General features: G+C 38.7%; 1 protein-coding gene across 1 annotated transcript in view; it reads left to right on the top strand.

Annotated features, from left to right (window-relative positions):
• The window catches only part of Slc9a4 (solute carrier family 9 member A4), a 65,070-nt gene extending 43,632 nt beyond the window's left edge, over positions 1-21,438 (top strand). Inside the window, exons 9-12 of the mRNA XM_004651783.2 lie at positions 293-389; positions 16,517-16,648; positions 17,296-17,383; positions 20,848-21,438. Of these exons, the coding sequence (XP_004651840.2) occupies positions 293-389; positions 16,517-16,648; positions 17,296-17,383; positions 20,848-21,197 (667 nt within the window). The 3' untranslated portion in view covers positions 21,198-21,438. The remainder of the gene's footprint in view (positions 1-292; positions 390-16,516; positions 16,649-17,295; positions 17,384-20,847) is intronic.
• Positions 21,439-22,499: the final 1,061 nt, after the last annotated feature.

The raw sequence follows: 22,499 nt of genomic DNA, 5'->3' as shown, positions 1-22,499 counted from the left end.
TCTCTCTCTATCTGCCTCTTTCTTTCTCTGCCTATTGCTCTCAAATAAATAAATAAAAATGAACCAAAAAAATTTTAAAAATGGGTTAGGATAAATACCATATAAACAATATGGGAACAATACTTTTAAACTTTAAGTAAAACAAACAAAAAATAAAACATGCCCTAACTTTAAATCTATTTAAGACATCAGAAATGATTCTACTAGGAAAAGGCAAAAAACTATTCATATTTTTTATGACATGTCTTGCCAAGGTAGTTATGTTTTTGCTTTCCTCCAATGATGTCTGTAGGGCTCAGAGAGTACAAGGAACCAAACGGCTTTCCCCGGAAGATGTGGAGTCCATGCGGGACATTCTGACACACAACATGTACCAAGTTCGACAGAGAGTATGTATGAGTACTCTTCCCTGTGTCTACAGCCTATATCCTGAAACCAGTGCACCAGCAACCCGTTTCTGTTCACACTGTCCTTTCCGAAGCAGCCTCGTGCTAAACAATCCTCTCAGCTAGGTTTGGAGAACAGAAAGCTAATTGTTAGTTTCTACAGCAGAGCTGGCACCTCTGGCATGAGAAGAAATGTAAATCTGGTTTTTGTCTCTAGGGGTCAGGCTGCCCCAGCTCTGCAGCCCAGAGCTCTCCAAAACCCACATGGCTTTTGGTTTTCAAAGATATGACAGGTACTCAGTCAAACACAGGAAAAAGATGGCACCAGGGTTCTGACAGCCACCTAGTTGTTCCGTAGTTTAAATGGTAATAAAAAATAGAAAATTGAGCTTATTTAGATAAGAATATTAAAACTGTAAGGCTGAAAACAAATAATAAAAAAGAGATATGCTAGGCATAACACTTTAGCCTTGGAAATGGGCATGGAATATTTCTAAGCTCTTGACATCTTATCCAAAGTACCCATAAGAATATTTCTGGGAATAATGGAGAACACCTTCAGACTTGGAGGTAAATAACAGTTAAATCAAGACCATCCAGTCTTTTTAAGGCTGGAGACTCAGTTCACTGTCCATCCTGCTTCTTGCTATGAACATAAATGTGTTCATTATGAGGGACTTTTGTTTTATGGTTATGCAACAATCATGGTCTTAAGGATTGAGAAAAGAGTCATAGCTCTTCATTTTCAGAGAGAAGATGCTAGGGTTAGGGAAACTGGTGACCTGACTTATTCAAGGTCAGAAAATACATGTAAGAACACTCCTTTACTGAACACTATCATGGGTTCTTTCCAGGGCTTGAGGGCAAGTGAATGTTTTCTGGCATCCTGTTTTGGGAAGGTCAGTGAATTAAGGGGCCCATGTCAGGGAAAGGCTGAAGGAATAGAAGTCAGCTCCAGTCATAGTGTGCTTAGGGTAAATTCCACAGTTTCAAATCATTCCAAGTGAAACTGTTTCAGTGTGACTATCACCACATCCTGCCTTCGCTAAGTAGATAAGAACTTCCTGGTTTGAAGAATGTGGCTAGATTAGAGCCAGTGGTACCTGGTACTCAGCTTTCCACGCCCCCCGCACCTTGATGAATTTAGAGAAAGGTCCAGAAATAGAGATGAAAGTCCTGAAACTCCAATCCAGTCTGAAATGGCCCAATGCCCACATTCTCTTTTATTTCCCAGATGCAGGCCCCCAGATAGGCTCTTTCTTCCTTTGTAAGTTTCTTCCATCTATACTTCAGAGGTCTTCTAAATTAAGCAGCCTCCCTTCCTTGTTGGCCCCAAATTGGAGCACATTAGCCTTTTCATTTAAAAGATTTATTGTCAAAACCATGGGGAGTTAAATGAAAACAGGATTAGCGATCAGACTGCCATTGTTGGCTGTGATGTGCTCCTGTGTTTGCCTTCATTTTCAATACTTTGAGAGCCAAATTTACCAATACATTCTATTCTTTCCTCTAATTTTAACATTACAAAGGTTATGAGAGCCTTGTCATCTGCCATGGTCTTGAAGGAAAAAAAAAAAAAAACATGCTGAAAATATTATCCTGATCAATTGAACATTTACTGTTTCTAGTGGAGAGTCTACATTCTGAAGGATTTATACAGAGGATGTGTAGAAGTCATCTGTGGTCCACCATGCTGGACAATAGTTACAGAGCCAACAGTAGGGTCTTCCTCACCGTCCACATCTTGGAAGAATCTTTCCTGGGAGTCAGCAGTCACTCATGGGTAGGGCCAAGCAGAGTAAAGGATATGACCCTGGACAGTCCTAATACACAATGGATCTGAAACTGAACAGGCCTCAGTGGGGCTCTGGTTGCTCTTGTTTGAAGCCTTTCTCCTCAGAATGTTGGGGATGAAATCTACATGTGTGGAAAGGTTGAGAAACCACAGAGAAGGCTATCTGAAACACAGTGGGATGGAGAGTCAGAAGCATTCTCCAGACTTATTAGTGAATAAGCCTTCCTGAGCTCATGCTGTACGGAGAGGTTGAAGACTGATCAGCAGTCTCTAGGTCCAATCACCAGACCACTCTCAACATTTCCATATACTCTCCAAAGAAGAGAGTCGTTTATTCAATTTCTGTTCCCTTCAACAAATATTTAAGGTACATCAATAGTATACACTATATTAGGTATTTTGCAAACAATAGTACAATGTTCTTTCTCTCATACAACTCAGTAGGGAAAAGCAGTCTTCAACTCCTCAACAGTATTTAAGTAGAAGAAAGATAGGAAAGAAACCAGCATATACATTTATACTGTATGCACAGAAACACCTGTGCTCCCTGTTGATAGGCAGCACACACACACACACACACACACACACACACACACACACACACTGAATTTGTATTTCCTTGACTTTAACACTGATGGGAAATCAGTTTGTCTACATATTTTCCATTTGATTTTTTTTTTTTTTTTTTTTTTTTGGCCAGGCATAGTGGCATCCTTGGTGTCTTTAATCCTTGGGTGGCAGAGGTTGGAGGATTTCTGTGAGTTCTAAGCCAGCCTGAGACTACATAGTGAATTCCAGGTCAGCCTGGGCTAGAGTGAGACCCTACCTCAATTTTTTTTTTTGATTGGAAACTTTAATATATGAGCATACTATAATTTGGTTGTGTTCCCATCATAATATTCTCTTTTGTCTCCCTTCCCTACCCCAATTCCACTGAGGTAGGGACCCTCTTCTTTTAGGATAGTCCTTTCTCTGTTTTGTTGCTTATTTCATTTGACGTCTGTCCTAGATGCCAAAATGCTACTGGGCTGAGAACCATGCTGGTGTTGGGGGGGGGTATTGGTACTCACCGTAGGGTCATGAATGTTCAGTCATTTCATGGTGGAAAAACAGTCATCCACAGGATACTTTCCTCCCCTGAAGCTTTGTATTATTTCCACTCTCTTCTGCAGTGTCCCCTGTGTCTCAGGGCATGTTAGAAGTCTCCTTTAGTGTTCAGCTCTTGACAGCCTCTTATTTTGTGTTTTGATAAGTTTTAAGTCTCCTCAGTGTCTTCTGCCATCTCCATAGCGAAGCTTCTCTGGCTGTCAGGAGAGTAGCAGTCATATTCAATCTGCCATTTCCTTTGCAATGTTCCTCCAGGCCTGGTAGGTGTCATAAAGTTGGTTCATCCAGTGCGAGGCACCAGGCTTTGGGCTTTCTCGTAATTTTGATGAGACTTGAGTATCGAGTATTCACTGCCATCTGTAAAAAAACATACTTGAACAAAAAGTGAGAGCAGCATAGGTCAAAGGGGACAAAGATATATATTTATAATGATTTTTGATGGGCATAATATCTGTTTATCCAAAGAACAATGAAAGCTTCCTTCTAGGGTCTATGACCTTCAAAGCCATAGGCTTTTGACTAGGTTCCTCGTACCAGGCATGGATTCCCTTCCACTGAATGGGCCTTATCCAAATCTGAGCAGTTGATTACCCCCATAACTTATGCCCCACTATTGCACCCATGGGTACAACTTGCCTGGCTGATTGATTTTGCAGCTTTCATGATCCACTGTTAGTTCAGCCTATAGGTCACTTTTATTCCCTCAGAAACTCCCATCAAGCTTTCCAGCACCGCTATTCAGTAGGGCATGGGCTTTTTTCCCAGTGCCAGCATGATCTCTTGATGTCCTGTAACCACAGCTTGGGGTGTCTTCAGCAGTAGGGTCTTGCATCTAGTTCTCGTGGGTAACCAAGCACTTTGGCAATAGCCTGAAATTGGCTTAGGGGACTCATGGCTTCCCTTACCATGGGGGATGGAGGCATAACGCATCTTGGGCACTGCGATTTAACTACAACAAACCAAGGCTTCAGGGTAAAATTTATCTGGGTACTTCTGCCCAAACCATCACTCTCCCTTTTAAAGAAAGTTATATATTTTAAATTAAATTTTTATTTATTATTTATTTGCAAGAAGAGAGAGAGAGAAAATGGGTAAGTCAGGGCCTCCTGTCACTGCAAACAAACTCCACATGCATGTTGCCACTTTATATATCTGGTTTTATGTGAGTACTGGGGAATGGAACCTGGGCTGTCAGGCTTTGCAAGCAAACACCTTTAACCACTGAGCAATCTCTCCAACACAGAAAGTTTTATCTTTTTAAAATATATTTTTGTTTACTTATTTATTTGATAAAGAGAGAAAGGGACACACACACACATACACACACACACACACGGAATGTGGGCATACCAGGGCCCTTTCCCATTGCAAACAATCTCCAGATATATGTACTATGTTGTGCATTGGGATTTGCAAGCAAGCACCTTTATTTGCTGAGCCATCTCCCCAGAGTTTCTATGGTGCTTATACTGTCTTTATTTTGTGTCTCCCTTCCCCTCCCCTTCCTTTCTTTCCCCTGACTCCCCTAGACCTTTCAACTATAGTCTGTCTACTATCTCCTCTCCTAATAACACCCTGCTTCTCTCTTCAAGCCTTATTCTAGCTTCTTGGCCAATACAACTGGTATTTACTACAACTTACAAACAAATATAACTATTTCAACTTAGGATGCTCATATGAGAGAGAACATGTGGCATTTGTCTTTCTGAGCTTGGTTTACCTCACTCAATATAAATCTTTCTACATCCCTCCATTTTCCTGCAAATTTCATGATTTCATATAGCTGAAGAGAAGAACTATATTGTATTTACATATCAAATATGCATTATCCATTCATCAGCTAATGGATATCTGGGATGATTCCATTTCTTAGCTATTGTGAATAGAACAGCAACAAGTATGGCTGAGCAAGTCTCTCTACAGTAAAGAGTAGAGCCTTTGGGGTATATGCCTAGTAGTGATTTAGCTGTCATATGGTAGATCTGTTTTCAGATTTTTGAGAAACCTTCATACTGAATTCCCACTGATAGTGAATAAGGGTTCCTCATTTCCCCATACCCTCACCATCATTTTTTGTCGCTTGATTTTTTGAAGATAGCCATTCTGACCTGAGTGAGATAATATATCAAAGTAGTTTTCATTTGCACTACCCTGATGGATTAAAGATGTCAAATATTATTTTAGAAGTTTATTGTCCATTTGCATTTCTTCTTTGAGAACTCACTATTCAGTTCTATATCCCATTATTTTTTATTGGGTTGATTGATTTTATATAGCTTAGTTATTTGAGTTCTTTGTATATTCTAGATATTAAGCCTTGGCCAGTTGTATTGCTGAAGATTTTCTCCCATTCTGTAGATTGTCTATTGACTTTGTTGATGGTTTGCTTAACTGTACATTAGATCTTTAGTTTCTTTAGATCCAAATGGTTAAATGTTTGTCTTATTCCCTGGGTTACTGGAGACTTATTCAGAAAGTCTTTCCATAAACCTGTATTTTGGGAGTGTTCTCCCTACATTTTACTGTAGTTGTTTCCCAAATTCAAGTCTTATATGAAGATCCTTGATCCATTTTGACTTGATATTTGTGCAAGTTGAGATAACAGGGCTTAGATTTACTTTTCTACATGTATTCAATTTCTCCAGCATCATTTACTGAAAATGCTGCCTTTTCCCCAAGTGTGTTTTTGGTAATTTTCTCACATATCAAGGTTTTAGTTACCTGGATCTTCTTTTCTCTTCCATTGATTTCTGTGTCAGTTTTGTATCAGAACCATGTTTTATTTTTATTATTAGGACCTTTTAGTATATCATATATATGTATATATGTTTTATTGACAACTTCTATACTTACAGACAACAAACCATGATATTTCCCTCCCACTCCCTCCCCTACTTTCCCCTTCATAACTCTGGTCTCCATCATATCCCCACCTCTCTCAATTATTCTCTCTTTTAATTTTATGTCATTATCTTTTTCTTCTATTATGAGGGTCTTGTGTAGGTATTGCTAGACACTGTGAGATCTTGGATACTGAGGCCAAATTCTGTCTGGACGGTTGTATGTAAGGAGTTGTACACTTCCTTTGGCTCTAACATTCTTTTCGCCACCTCTTCTGAAATGGACCCTGAGCCTTGGAGGATATGAGAGGTTTCAGTGCTGGAAATTCCTCCATCCCTTATTCTCAGCACTATGTTGCCTTTTGGGTCATCCCAGTGGTCATCACCATCTGAAAAGAGAAGCTTCTCTAACCAAAAGTGAGAGTAGCATTAGTATTTGAGTATGAACATTAAGTGTAGTGCTTTCAGGGCAATTTGGTGAGAGTAATATATCCATTTACCCAGACAAGAGCAAGCTTTATATCCCTAAAGCTCATGATCTCCCCGCCATAGGCTTTTGATTAGGTTTTCAGTACCAAGCATGTATTCCCTCCCACAGAGTGGGCCTTCAGTCCAATTAGATTGAAGTTGGTTTCCCCCAGAACAGACATGCCACTATTGCACTCATTCAGTCATTTGGCCTGTCTGGCCAAACTTGAGGTTTCTAATGTCCACTGTTTTCACCACTGATGACTTCTGTCTCCCATAAGACTGCATACAGTACAACTTTCAGTAGGCCGGGCTACAGAGAAAAGGTTTTCTGCTCAGTACCAACTTGATTTATCAATGACTTTGCTGCTTAGGAATATGAAATCTTCAGCAATAGGGTCTTACCATCTCTTTCTCATAGGAAACCAAGAACCTTGGCAATAGCCTATAATGTTTTGGAGGCAACAGGGACCTCCCTAGCCAACAACTCACTGGAAGGTCTCCAATCCCAGGCACTGAAAATTTTCTAGTAATAATCTATGGCTTCTGGATGTGCCATTATTCAAGAAAGTGTATTTTCATATGTCTTATTCAGAATATCTTGAATTTTGATTGACCCTCACCCCCACCTTTCTTTTATATAATCTCTTCCCCTGACTTCACTTAGGCCTTTTCCCTCCCTGTAATCTGTTCTTCTACTTACATATATACAATACCATCCCATAAAGTTATTCCCTCTCCTCCCTCCCTTATAGCCTTTTACCTAGCTTATGGGCCTCTGCTACTGATTTTTGGTTCTAGATCACACACAAGTCTATGCATTTGCATCTAGGATCCACATAGAAGAAAGAACATGCAACGTTTGGCTTTCTGGGCCTGGGTTACCTCACTTACTATAATCCTTTCCAGATCCATTGATTTCCCTGGAAATTTCTTACTTTCATTTTTCTTTACTGCTGAGTAGAACTCCATTGTGTAGTTGTACCACATCTTTATTATCCATTCATCTGTGGATGGCCATCTAGGCTGGTTCCATTTCCTAGCTATTACGAATAGAGCAGCAACAAACATGCTTGTGCATGTATCTCTAAGGTAGTGAGAAGAGCCATTAGAATATGTGCCTAGGAGTGCTATAGCTGGATCTTATGGCAAATATATTTTTAGCTGTCTCAAGAACCTCCACACTGATTTCCACCATAGCTGTACCAGATTACATTCCCACCAACAGTGCAGAAGTGTTCCCCTTTTACCACATCCTTGGCAACATTTGTTTTCTTGATGGTAGCCATTCTGACGGGAAAGAGATAGAAGCTCAAGGTAGTTTTAATTTTCATTTCCCTGATGGGTAAGGATATAGAACACTTTTTTAGATGTTTATATGCCATCTGTATTTCTTCTGGTAAGAACTCTCTATTTAGTTCCATAGTCCATTTTTGATTGAGTTGTTTGATTTCTTATTGTTCTGTTTTTTGAGTTCTTTGTATATTCTGGATATTAATCCTCTGTCAGATGAGTAGCTGGCAAAGATTTTCTCCCATTTTGTAGGTTGTCTCTTTGCTCTATTCACAGTGTCCTTTGCTGTACAAAAGCTTTGTAATTTCATGAGTTCCCAGTAGTTGATTAGTGGTTTTATTTTCTGAGCAATTGGTGTTATATTCAGAAAGTCATTACCTATGCCAATATGTTGAAGGGTTTCCCCTAACTTTTCCTGTAACAATTTCAGAGTTTCAGGTTTGATATTAAGGTCCCTGATACACTTTGATTTAGCTCTTGTGCATGGAGAAAGGCAAGGATCTATTGTCATCTTTCTATGTATAGATATCCAGTTTTCCTAGCACCATTTGTTAAAGAGGCTGTCTTTTTTCCCAGTGAATTTCTTTTTTGGCATTTTTGTCAAAAATCAGATGGCTGTAGCTGGCTGGATAACATTTGGGTCCTGTTCCATTAATCTACATGTCTCTCCTTGTGCCAATACAATGCTGTTTTTGTTACTATGACTTTGTCAGGCAATTCATCTATAACAGTCTCATTGGTGATCATTTCTGATGGATTTATAGTTTTTGATGGGACTGTATTGTCTTGATTCGTTGAGTTTCTTGTATTATATTGTAGCGACTTTCACATCCTGAATTGATTTGATGCTTGGGTTTTCTATTTATCTGCAGTGTTCCCTACATGGCAATCCACCTCTACATACCCTCAGGATATGAGTTCAAGGTGCCAGGTGTTGCTCTTGTTGCACCATAAAGCTGCAGAAGGAATCCTAGGTGTTGGGTTTTCTTGCTAAGCAAGTATTCTAGTGGAATGGGTGGAACAATTTACTGGCAAATTCTAAACTTCAACTGAGTGACATACACCTTCAATAAAAGCCAGTACAAAGTATACAATTGTGGGGATTAAAACAAGCAGATAGTCGTACAAAGCCAAAATCCCTAAGGGTGTGTGTTGTTCTACACCCTTAATCTTATCTGGGAGGTAGAGATTTCTGTTCTGAATTTGGTTCCAGGTCAACCTGGATCTGGATCAGACCCTGCTCCCAATAATGACAGAAGCAAGAAACAAAGGCCCTATATATATGAAAGCACCAAAGGCAGCAATATTCAACCCCCAAATACAGGTTATTTGAAAATGGTAAAGCCAACCAAGAATATATACCCTGTAACCTGCCCTAACAAGGAAAGAGATTAACTTTTGCAGTGTAGGCCTGTGTGCCTTTTTTTTCCAGTCAGCCTCATTACCTTTTGGGGTGGCTTCCAATCTCACCAATGCTGAGTGCCTGCCTCCATCCCTCCGTGTTGTGCCATGTAGCTGTACCTCTGATCAGCTCTGCTGTCTGTACTGCCACTGGGGGCTGAACGCTGGAGGTTTGTGGTTTGGATGGTGGGAGATGGGAGAGTTCAGACTTCTGGAGTTGCTCACACTGTCAGTAGCTCTTTAGTTGATCTCAGCTATTTTTCCTTCAGATTTCTTAAGTTTGCAAGAAGGCTGATGGAGTTGAAAAATCTGTTGCTTGGTCTCTGCTGCTGCTGCCCCCTGGGGCACCTGGTGGGACTGCGCCAGCAATGGTGCATGGATAGCGGTTGCAAGCTCCTCAGTGGGACTCTGGCAGTTTTCCTCCTTTCTGGTGGGTCTTGGTCTCTCCAGCTTCTCCACTGTGTTTAAGAGTAACCTATACTCTTTCACTATTCAGAAGAAGGGTGTATTTTGTCGGGGTTTTGCTTAAATCCCTCCCTAGGCTGGTTTGCATGGCTCTTGTGCTGCCATCTTACCCAGAAGTTCCTGTAGTATATCTTGAGATCAGGGATGATGATCTACCAGCAGTCTTCTTTTTAACTATATTTTATTTATTTCTTTTGAGAGAGAGAAATGGAGGGATGGAGGAAGAGAATGGGCATGCCAGGGCCTCCAGCCACTGAAAACAAACTCCAGATGCATGTGCCCCTTGTGTATCTTGCTTAGGTGGGTCCTGGAGAATCAAACCTGGATCCTTTGACTTTGCAGGCAAATGCTTTACTTGCAAAGGCATCTCTCCAGCCTCAGTTTTCTTTTTGGTGATGACATGTTTTTTCTTTCTTTCTTTCTTTCTTTCTTTCTTTCTTTCTTTCTTTCTTTCTTTTTTTGGTAACTGAGGTCTTTTGTACTTCCATATGAATTTTAAGATTATTATTGTACATTTCTGTGAAGAGTGTTACTATAATTTAAATTGTGATTTAATTAAATCTTTATATTGTTTTTGGCAAAATGACCATTTTTCATTATATTAATTCTTCCAATCCATGAGTATGGGAGATCTTTTTATCTTCTTGCATTTCCTTCAATTTCTTTATTTAGTGTTTTAATGTTTACATTATAGTGGTATCCTAATTATTTGGTTAGGGATATTCTAAGATATTGAATTTTTTGTGGCTATTGTGAATGAGACTGTTTCCCTTTCAGTATGTTTGTCATTAGTATATGAAAAAGGACACTGAACTTTTTGTGTTAATTTTTATTTATTTATTTATTTATTTATTTGAGAGTGACAGACACAGAGAGAAAGACAGATAGAGGGAGAGAGAGAGAATGGGCGCGCCAGGGCTTCCAGCCTCTGCAAATGAACTCCAGACGCGTGCACCCCCTTGTGCATCTGGCTAACGTGGGACCTGGGGAACCGAGCCTCGAATAGGGGTCCTTAGGCTTCACAGGCAAGCGCTTAACCGCTAAGCCATCTCTCCAGCCCTTTTTGTGTTAATTTTTTATCTTGTTTGTTAAGTTTTTTATTTACTGAAAGTATTTATCTGCTTCAGGAGTGTTTTTTTTTTTTTTTTGGTATAGACTTTAGGGTCTCAATATAGAATCATGCCATCTATAAATAAGCTTGACATCTTCCTTTCTAATTTGATCCCTCTTATTTCTTTTCTTACTACTTAAGCTGAGATTTCAAGTAATATGTTAAGTAGCAGTGGGGAGAATGAACACCCCTATATTGCTCTAGAACTTAATGAAAATTCTTCAGGTTTTCTTCCATTTATATTTGTCTTAGGTTTGTTTTATACAGCCTTGTTATGCTGAGACATGATCCTTCTATCCTTATTCTCTTCAATGTGTTTTTAAAATATTTTTTCATTATTTACTTGCTTCTCACTGTTGAAAACCAACTGAAGACTCATGTACCACTTTGTGCATCTGGCTTTACGTGGGTATTGGAAATTAAACCCAGGCTGTGAAGTTTTGCAAACCAACTTCCTTTAACCACTTAGTCATTGCCCTAGCCCTCTCCAGTGTTTTCACCATAACAGGATGCTATATTTTGTCAAAGGCCTTTCTCTGCATCTATTGAGATGATCATGAGATTTCTGTTCTTGAATCTATTTGTATAATATATTACATTTATTGAGTTCCAAATGCTTAGTCATCCCTGCATTCCCAGAATGAAGTCCACTTGATTGAGGTGGATGATGCTTTTAATGAGTTCTTGAGCTCAAATTGCAAGGAATTTAGTGGGAATTTTTCATTTAGGTTTACCAGGTATATTAGTTTATAACTTTCTTTTTTTGGTGTCTCTGTCTGGTTTTGGTATTAGTGTAATTCTGGTTTAATGTAAGGAATTAGAGAATATTCCCTTCTTTTCAATTTTATGAAATAACTTGAAAAGCAATGGTTTTAGTACCATAAAGTCAGGTAGAATTGGTCAGTGAATCCATGTGGGCCTGAATCTCTTTGGTTGTGATATTTTGAAGTACTACTTCAATCTTATTACTTGTTATTACCTCTGTTCTATTATTTATCTTTTCTGGACTTACTTTGGTTGATCATATGTGTCGAGAAATTCATCCATTTCCTCCAGATTTTCCATTTTTGTAGAATATAGGTTTTTAAAACATATCCTCACGATTTTCTCAGTTTCATTGGTACCTTGTGATATTGTCTTTTTCATCTCTCATCTTATTGATTAAGGTCTTCTCTTTGTGACTTTTGATTAATAGTCCAGGGCTTTATCCATCTTATTTACTCTTTTGAAGAACCAAATCTTTGTTTCATTATTTTAAAAAAATAGTCTCTTTATTTTCAATTCATTGATTTCTTCCCTGATATTGGTTACTTCTTTCCTTCTTATATATTTTGTTTTGAATTGTTTTTGTGTTTCCAAATCCTTCAGATAGGAGAGATCTTGTATTTTGAGATCTTTATATCTTTGAATATAGGCATTTAGATGTATAAACTACCTTCTTTGGTCTGCCTTCATTGTGTCTGATATGATATATCTGAATATATTGTGGTTTAATTCTTATTCACTTGTAGGAATTTTCTTATTTCCTTTTTTTTGTTTGTTTGTTTTTTGTTTTTTGAAGTAGCATCTGACCTGACCTCAAATTCACCATGTAGTTTCAGGGTGGCCTCAAACTCACATCCTCCTACCTTTGCCTCCTGAGTGCTGGGATTAAAGGTGTGTGCTACTATGCATGGCTTGATTTCCTTCTTGATTTCTGCAACAACCTATTCATTATCCAATAGTGTGTTGTTCAGTCTTTAGGAGTTGGTGTATTTTGTATTGTTTCTCTTGTTGCTTATTTCTAGCTATATTGCACTGAGATCAGATATAACATAGGGAGTCGTTTCAATTTTCCTGAATTTGAGGAGAACTGCCATCTGTAATAGTAAGTAATCTGTTTAGAGAGGGTACTAAGAGCTTCTGAGAAGAATGTATATTATTTTAAGTTTGGGTAGAACGTTCTATAGATATCTGTTAAGTCCATTTGATCTATGGTATTATTGAGCTCCCTCATTTCTCTATTTTCTGCTTAGTGAACTGTCTTTTGACAATGGTGGGGTATTGAAGTCAGCCATTATTATTATTTTGGCATTATGGCTAACTTTATGTATAGTAGATTTTACTTTATTAAAACTGGTACACCTGTGTTTGGTGGGTATACATTTATAATTATAATGCCTCTTGTTAAATCATTTCATTAAACCGTATAAAGTGACTTTGTTATCTCTTTTGATTACTTTTGGGTTAAAGTCTATTTTGTTAGATATTAGTATAGCTACATTTGCTTGTTTCCTTTTGCTTGGAATATCTTTTCCATTTTTTTACCTTGAGGTGGTCTCTGTCTTTGATGGTAAGGTTGGTTTCTTAAACACAGCAAATGAATGGTTCAATTTTCAGACCTACCCTGTTAACTTGTGTCTTTTGATAGGGGAGTTGAGTCCATTGATAGAGTTATTATTGAAAGGTGTGAGCTAATCCCTGTCCTGTTTATCATTTTGTGTGGTAGAGTGATTTCTTGATCTTTTTCTTTAATAAGAGTTCAAGTTTTGATTGCTTTTTCCCTCCTGTAACCTCTTAAGTATATTTATTCTTCTCTTCAGTTCACAGTATTTCATCCTGAATTCTCTGTACAGCTGGCTTAGTGCTCACTAATTCATATATCTGGCTTTAACATGTAAAGTTTTTCTTTTTACTTCAATTATGAGGAATAATTTTTTTCTGGTTATAATAGCTTGGGTTGGCAGCCAAATTGTTTTCAATATTTGAAATACTCCATTTCAAGTCTTTCTGGTTTTAAGAGTTTCTATTGAAAATTTGGATGTTGTTGTGATGAGCTTAACTTTATAAGTGATGAGCCATTTCTCTTTTAATGCTTTGTTACATGGGTAACTACTATTCTGGTACTAGCTTGGGTAATTTTTAGGCTGCTTGTACCTGGATGGGCTTCTTAAAATATTTGTAAAAGTTTCTTCTATAATTTTAATGAAACTATTTTCTATGCCATTGAACTACTGTTCTTCTTGTAGGCCTCATAGGCCCATGATTTGAACATGATTCAAATATTGGGTTTTCATAGGCATATGATTTTCTTGTTCTGATCATATGTTTGTTTGTTTTTTGAACTTATTATTGATTTTTGGCCTCTTGAACTACTTCGTCTGCCTTGTCCTCAAGTCCTGGTATTCTGTCCTTCACATGATGTATTTGATTGCTATTGTTTTCTTAGATTTTCAATTGAGTCATTAATGTTTGACTTCCATTGTTGTTGGTGTTGTTTTTTTTTTTTTTTTTAGCATCTTTATTTCTTCATTGAGAGCCATTTTTATTTCTTGGTTTGACTTCCTGATAAGCATTTAGTTCATTGTGTTCCCTTGGAGTTCATTCAGGTATTTGTTTGTGCCCTCTTTAAATCCATTCAAGTGCTTATTTTGAGTTCTAATTTTAGTTGATTCTCTTTCATTTTACTTGGCTGTTAGTTCACATACTCTTTAAGTTTGTCATATATATTTTTAAGAAACATGGATAAATGCTTGTGTTTCAAACTGCCTTCACAATTCTTTTGTTTTGGGAAAATTATTGTCACAGTTATTGATTTGTGTGAAGAGGCTGACAAGGATCTCCTAGTAGAAACAGTCTGTGATGTCCCTTCCTTATCATACATACAGATTATGCTTTCCTGGTGGAATTCTGTATTTTATAATAATTAACATTATATAGAAATAATGGAACCACATATTTAGTGAGCTGAATGTGTATTCAGTAACACACAATAAAATGAAACCCACAAGGACACAACTGGCTCTCCATTAGGAGAACTCCCTTTGTTCAGACAGATAATTTGACCATCTCATATCTGGGCTGAGTAAGAGCGCATTACAAACACATACATTTAGTACTTAATGAAGTCTAACCTCTTTTGCATTAAAAAATCAGTGATAGCATATATTTGCATTGCCTTTACTTGACCTGAAGATTCTCTCATGGCATTTTGGAGTATATGCCCTCACCTGAGGACACCTATCTACAAGTTGGAGTCTTCACCTTGGCATGCTGTCTGTCATCCATCCTTATCTATCCACAGCTCTCCAGTTTCTTCTCTCATTACACTTTGGAATTTTACATTTCATTCTCATAACAAATTCAAGTAACCCCTTCTAGTTTCCCTTCAGGTTGGTTAACAGTTCATATGTTAATTCTCCTTCTTCTATCTTCTGCAAATCATCTCCAGGATAATACCCATGCATCTCTGAAGGCATAATTTAGTGTGGCAAATCTATCCCACCCAAACTTGAGTAAGTGCTCTTTGCTTGAACTCCATAAGTTTAAAATGATTACAACATCTCAACTCACATGAAAACATAACTAAAAGTATTTGCTTGATTTCTCTGCAAGATTGCAAGTCCTTTAGGAGGTCAGACGTCTCATTTATTTTATTTTTAATTCAGAGCTTGCTATACCACCTGAAAAACACATTGTTTCCTCTATTGCTACTGAAATAATCATTTTCATGATATGTATGTGTGTGTGTGTGTGTGTGTGTGTGTGTGTGTGTGTGTGTATCCATGCATACATGTGTGTTGGGGACACATATGTAGGACAACCTTACTGTCCACCGTTTAAAATTTTAACACAGGGACTTTTGTCACCCTGAAGTTTGCCAAGTAGCCTGACCTGGCTAGCCACCAAGTTCTAAGGGTCCACCTGTCTTCACTTCCCAGGCACTGAGAATGTGTGTGTGCTATCACCCACAACCTTTTTTAAATATATATATACATGAGTCCTGGAGATTGAACTCATCATCATTCTCATGAAGCAAGCACTTTACTAACTGACCTCTCTCCCCAACCCCTGATTATCCTTTCCAAATTATCCATGACCCATCAGGAATTAGACTGTCCTTCCTCATCCTATTATCCATCAGGACTTTGTGCTTTATCAATGCACATAGAGTGTCACTGTGTCTATGAAATCTGAGCATTCATTGAGGAACATCATGAAGGCGACCATGAGGAAAAGAAATTCCAGCTAGGCATCTTGCAAACTTTGTTTAAATATCTATATTGGTCTGTGGTTCATGACAAATGTCCATTGGTTTGGGGTAAGGGCAAGGAAGACATGCATCCTAATGCTAAGCTGATTCCACTTGTTGTCAGGCTCTTCTCTGTTATCTGTTCTTTATTCTGCTGGTACCATTTCCCTTTGAAAACCTTTCCTTTTTGAACTGATAATGACAGCAACAGAAACTGGTTGATTGGTATGCAGGGGAGGGGCTGATGGAGGGGTTCTTTATTGGTAAAACCAAAATAACAACAACCCTATACAGATTCCAAAAGTAGCCTTGGTATCTTTCCTATCTATTAAGTTCAAATGCCTAGGAGCCACTGCACTAGCATCAAAACATGGCTTGAAGAATAGAATTTGTATGTAAGGGGGTTAGCCACAGTCTGTGGGCACTGTAGAGTGGATAGGGCTACTGCGGGAATTACAGAAGGCCTGGGATGCAGCCACAACCCATCATTGACTCTGCTTGCACACTTTCTGTACACCAAGGCTTGCTCCACCATGCTGGAGGCACCTGATCTTCGGTGTCTACCTGCTCTAGTAGTCTCAGTGGATGCCTCTGAGATTGAGGAGTTCTTATGTATCTATTATTCTGTTCTCCCTGCAGAACTTGTCCTACAATAAATATAACCTCAAACCCCAAACAAGTGAGAAGCAGGCCAAAGAGATCCTAATCCGTCGCCAGAACACCTTGAGGGAGAGTATGCGGAAAGGCCACAGTCTGCCATGGGGAAAACAGGTGTGTGGGGTCTATCACCTGATAACTGAGCCTATCCCTATACAGGGCCTCATTGGCTAGGGGAAAACCACTATGAATACTTGGGAAAATGTCACCCTGCTGCCAGAAAGAAGCAAAGGCAGGAGAGGGCAGAACACCAAGGTAACTGCCTCCTCTGGGTCTAGGTATGCCAATGAGGTGTCCTCCAAGGCAACTCAGTGATCATGATGTGGCCTCCTAGTCTGAGACTCATGCCCCAGTCCCACAATCACAAGGTACTGAACATTCCAAGGGTCCTACCTGGTCCAAAGGCGCTGTTCCTCTCAGAGAGTTATACAGAGGGATCTGTTTGTGCCCAGGCCTCCTTTTCACATCACTACTGAGTACCTGCCATTTTCCCAGCTGGGTCATATCATACTAATCTTCCTGGAGCTTGTGGGTAGAGGCTGGGTCTAGAACAGACTTTAACCTTGATCTTGATTTGAGTGAAGCTGTGATAATAACTTTCAAAGGTTGACAATGGTCTATGAGAGGGAAGGGGTATACATAGTAAAATCTAAACTGCTCTGCTTTCTTTGAACAACTGGTAATCCTAGCAGGTTTTGTTTCATGTGCTAGCTTTAACTGAAATAGCTATTCAGCTTGTCATTTCCTCTTGTTACCCATAGGCTGGTACCAAAAACATTCGCTACCTCTCCTTCCCATACAGCAATCCTCAGACTGCAAGGAGAGACCTAAGGGCTGCTGAGTCCACAGGTAACTGGATGAGGCTGATCTGTGTCTTCTTGTAGAGGATTAGATAGTAAACATTTTTGGGGTTGTGGGCTAAGAAGCAAAATAAAGTTTATTGTGTCAATACATATATTATAATGATAATAAGAAAATAATAGCAATATGGATAATAGTTATAATTTTGTTTACAGAAATATAAATTTGAATTTTGTACAGTTTTTTTCTATGAAATATCTTATTTTAATTTTTTCTAGAAATAGAACATAACAATGATTCATAGTTCATAAGACTTACAAAAAGAGACAGAAGATCAAGGGGAGCCCAGGGTCATAATTTGTTGACCTATGTCTTAAAGACATGTAAAGGTAGGCTTTGGTGAAGCTTTAACATTTGCCTACAGTTTAAGTATGAGGTTAATTTTACAAAAATTATTTAAACAAATTTACTGATTTAAGGTTTCTTATTTAACACTTAGGTGGATTCTTAGATTTATCAGATCCCTTATTATCCTAACTAAAGCCAAATTAATATATTTTAAAAGTAAATTTATTTCTATTAGCAAAAGATAACATATATAATCATATGCCATATGGCCAATTTGATTTTCCTAATTGTTAAAGATTTTAAAAAAATCACATGGAGAGTTCAAAGAAATTAAACACATAAGATTTTAGAACAAAATCTTTTAAAAGGTAAATGCAGCTATTATTTGAAATGAGATTTTTTTTCCTGGCTTAAAGATATGCTTCATGGACTGGAAAGATGGCTTAGTGGGTAAACGCTTGCCTGTGAAGGCAAAGGATCTGGGTTCCAGGCTCGATTGCCCAGGACCCATGTTAGCCAGATGCACAAGGGGGCACTGGAGTTTGTTTGCAGTGGCTGGAGGCCCTGGTGTGCCCATTCTCTCTCTCTCTCTCTCTCTCTCTGTCTCTCTCTCTCTCTCTTTATCTGCCTCTTTCTCTCTTTGTCTGTTTCAAATAAATAGATAAAAATAAACAAAAAAATTAAAAATATGCTTCATGCAAAATCAACTCAGTAGAGAAATACATAACCAAATAAATGTGTTTTGAAGGACTCAGATATAATCACCTTAGACCATTTTAGTTAGTTAGCATCCTTCTGTCATGTTCTGTACACTTTCCTGACCCCTACATTACCCATACCTGATACAAAGAAGAGTCAGATAAACACAGCATCACATTATATATGAAATCAAATTTTAATTATTCTTTTGTAGCTTTTCTAAATTATCTAGTTTATATGACAGTATCTTACAGGCAGACTTCCATATCAACAGATAGGAACCTAGTACTCAGTTTTGATGACTAAATATTAGTGATTGCATAGAACTATCATGGCTTGTTCAAATTTCATCCCATTCTGAACTTATTACTTGCATAAGAATTTAGGTAGACATATCTTTAAGATTGTTTTCAATAGCTGTGTTCCTGTCCCAAAGATGAAATACCATCTTTTTTGTACTAAAGTCTTTTATCCTGAAAAGGACTTGGTATTATTATGTTTAATTGTTCTAGTTATCTATGCCTGACTGGACTCTAGTAACTAATATTATTTGATAATATCAACTATTTATTCCATAAAGGCAGACAAAATAAAACAAAAGGGCACAAAATGTAGGGCATGTAATAGGTTCATTTTAAATAATCTTTATGCTATCTTTGTCATTTAAGTAAGTAAAAAAGAAGAAGGTGCCACTGCTATTTTTAATGAGATGAACATCCATATTACATGATTATGACAAAGATAACCACACTTCAGGCTAAATTGAGCACGGATACACAAATTTGGATAAGTATTATACAAAACAGTTATGTGAGCTGGGTGGATGGCTCAGCAGGTAAGAGTATGTGTCACACATGCATGAGGGCTCAAGACGACCTGTGACTGAGTTCAATTCCAAAGCACCCACATAAATAGCTGACTCTGGGTACCCTAGTCCTGTGGGGAGTGGAGACCAGAGAATCATTGGGGCTAGCAAATACAACAGCTCCAAGTTCAGAGAGAGACTCTGCCTCCAGGAAATGCAGGTGAAAAGCAGAGAGTATACCTGAGCTTCTCCCCTGGCCTCCACAAGTGTGCATGGGATGTGTGTATCTGCATGTACACATGCATAATGCCACACCCCACACACCGCATCACACATACTACACATGCATATGCAAAACGAACAGCAGCAACAATACGAAGATCTACTAGTGTTAAACACTGTACCCTGGAAGGTGGGATGGGCCAAAAGGTGAGAGTTAGTGAGCATTTGGAAATGTGTTTATTCACCAGACTTGCTAGGTCAAAGATTCAAACCCTTCATTGAACAGCATCTCACTCATGATTTTAGTCAAAGCCAATGCATGCCTGGAAAAATTTTATATGGCTTTTATCTATTTTTTGTGGTTGTTGCTACAACAGAATATCCAAGACTGGGTAATTTATACTGGAAGTTTGTTTCACTCATGACTCTAGAGAGCAATGAACTACAAGATTATAGACATATATAGTGAGGTTCTCGTGGCATGTCATAGCCTGAATGATGGCATCGCGTGGTATGGCATGTGAAAGTGCTGAGCAGGGGCATTCAGAAGAGCCCGGGTCAAATGAGCTATTCTACTGCATATAAGTAATATAAGCTGTTGGTGTTAGTATGAGCATACATAAGGGTTGCTAGGAAGGAAACTTATTCTCCAAAATGTCATAGCCTGGGATCTGCTGTGGCTTTCTGTCCATTGCAACCCTGTTTCTTCAAGATTGCATTTTCAAGGTCAAAATGACAGAACTCAGGCAAAACCTTCAGACAACTACTGATTAAAAGCCAAATCAACAGTCAGGCATGGTTGCTCAGACTTCAATTCACAGCACTTGGAAGCCTGTGACAGGAGGATTGATCTGAGTTCCAGGACAGTCTGAGCTACAGAATGAGACCCAGTCTCAGAAACAGGGGCTGTAGAGATGGCTCAGGGGTTAAGGTGCTTGCCTGCCAAGCCTGACAACCCAGGTTTGGTTCCCCAGTCCCAACATAAATTCAGATGCACAGTTGCACATGCATCTGTAGTTTGTTTGCAGTGGATGTAGGCTCTGCTTGGAAATAAATAAATAAAAATATTAACACACACACACACGAGATAAAACCAGCAGCTTATATATAGAACCTTTGACATAGCTTTGTCTCTTTAGAAGATAAAGCCTTTTTGTAGCTTATGGTTTAACTGGCCGTACATATAGACACCCCCTTACCTATGGGAGACAAGCTTTATGCACAGGTTTCCATGCGTTCCCACCTATTTATAGCACTATAGAGGTAGCTCTGTCCTCCCAGCCTGGAGTCATGACCTTGAAAGGGAAAATCATCCTTACAAGCAAGTCAAGTGCAAGAGCTGGAAGCACAGGGAGGGGTCTGAGTTCCCATCTGGTCACAAAGTCCTAACTTTGACTTCAAGTCTCATTCCTTCCCTATTTATCGTGATGTTCCCTAGATGACGACAGCAGTGGTCCAGAATTCCGACCCTTCATATTCCCGGCACATTCACGATCAGGTTCGCTGCAGGAAAGGCGCCAGACACAAGACATGATCCCCATGATGACCCTGCATGGAGGAGGAAAGGCTTTCAGCTACAGTCACCGAAGCAGCAGCAGCAGAGAGGGTACTGGCAGGGGCAGGAGTCTGGCTTTGCGGCCCAAGCCGCTGTTCCACGTGGACGAGGAGTATGAATCCGGAGAGCAGACAGAGGAGGAGGCCTCCGCAGAAGGGTCCAGATGGACAGCCCAGCACAGATACAGCAGGAAGCACCAGAAGTCTCACAGTCCTCTTCTCCAAAGAAAATAGTTCCACTGTCAGCAATAGCTCTGTTTCAGTGAGAGTCCTTCCTTCCACATACCATGTACTTGCATGATTGATCACGGCTTACATTGATTATATGCATGTGCATCATCATTGGAGGGGACGGTGTAGTTCCCCCCGGGTTCAAAATTAGGAACCCTGAATCAGGGTCCCATAGTGAGTTATTCTCGCCACAAAGTTAATGCATTTGGCTTTGATTTTGATAATCAGTATACAATAATATATCTCAAATAAAAGGTGAAATTTGTTGCAACATTAGCATATCTAATTGGTAATATTATAGATGTGACATAGGATCAATCTTTGGACAATAGATTTATACACTATTTTTATAATTAAAATATTGACTAAAAAACCCTAGAATAAAACAGCAAAATTGATATCAATACTATGCATAGCAGGCATTTATCTGGTATGAATTTTCAGCTTATACTGTCTTGCCCTTAAGCTTCAAAACTATTCTTCAGCCCAGTTTGCCATTTGCATCATTCCCATACTTTACTTTGAACCTCACACTCCAGCTTGACTAATGTGCCAAATGATTTTATCTTTCCTCCCTTTTTCCTCTTTCCCTCATCAGTGTCTCAGCACCTGCAAGTCTGTAAAGACATCTCAATTGCTACTCAGTGTGCACGTTGAGGATGGGCATCTCATCCATCCTCCTCTGAATTCATCCTGAATGTCTTTAAAGGCCAAGAACAAATCCCCCCTGCTCTCTATGACCTGCCCCTGATTCTATCAACCCCTAGGTGTATGTGTTCCTTTGAATGTTCCAAGGAACTTAGATATGATATATATATATATATATGTTAGAAATGAGATTTTGAAATACTATCTAAGCCAGTTCATGTTGTACTTCCCTGGGTAATAAGATGGTGTCCTCCTGTTGATTTAAGGGTACTGACACTGACCAGGGAATATGACTTTACTACAGATTTACATTTTGTGAATAATTTTCACTCAGGTTCCTCTGGGACTGGTAGAAATGGTATTTAAAAAATTGTCTTCTTTGGAATCTGAAATAGAACATAATTTTTATGCATTGAGTATTTATTTGTATCTACTTAGTTTTCTACTTCTTTCATTGTTCTTCACTTCTGAATGCATTTTCCTACTGTGATTTTAAATTTTCTGTTTTTGTTCTCTTTGTCTCCACTTGCTGGAGATAAATCCATTTGGAAATATGATTTTCCTTTATTCTGGGAATGGAAGCATACATAAAACTTAGGGATCTGTGAGCTTTTTGTTTAACGAGATAAGTGATCAAGAAATTAGAGCATAGTTCTC

This window comes from Jaculus jaculus, chromosome 4 (assembly GCF_020740685.1).
Source record: "Jaculus jaculus isolate mJacJac1 chromosome 4, mJacJac1.mat.Y.cur, whole genome shotgun sequence".
Taxonomy (NCBI): domain Eukaryota; kingdom Metazoa; phylum Chordata; class Mammalia; order Rodentia; family Dipodidae; genus Jaculus; species Jaculus jaculus.
This window is presented reverse-complemented; position numbering and strand designations above follow the sequence as displayed.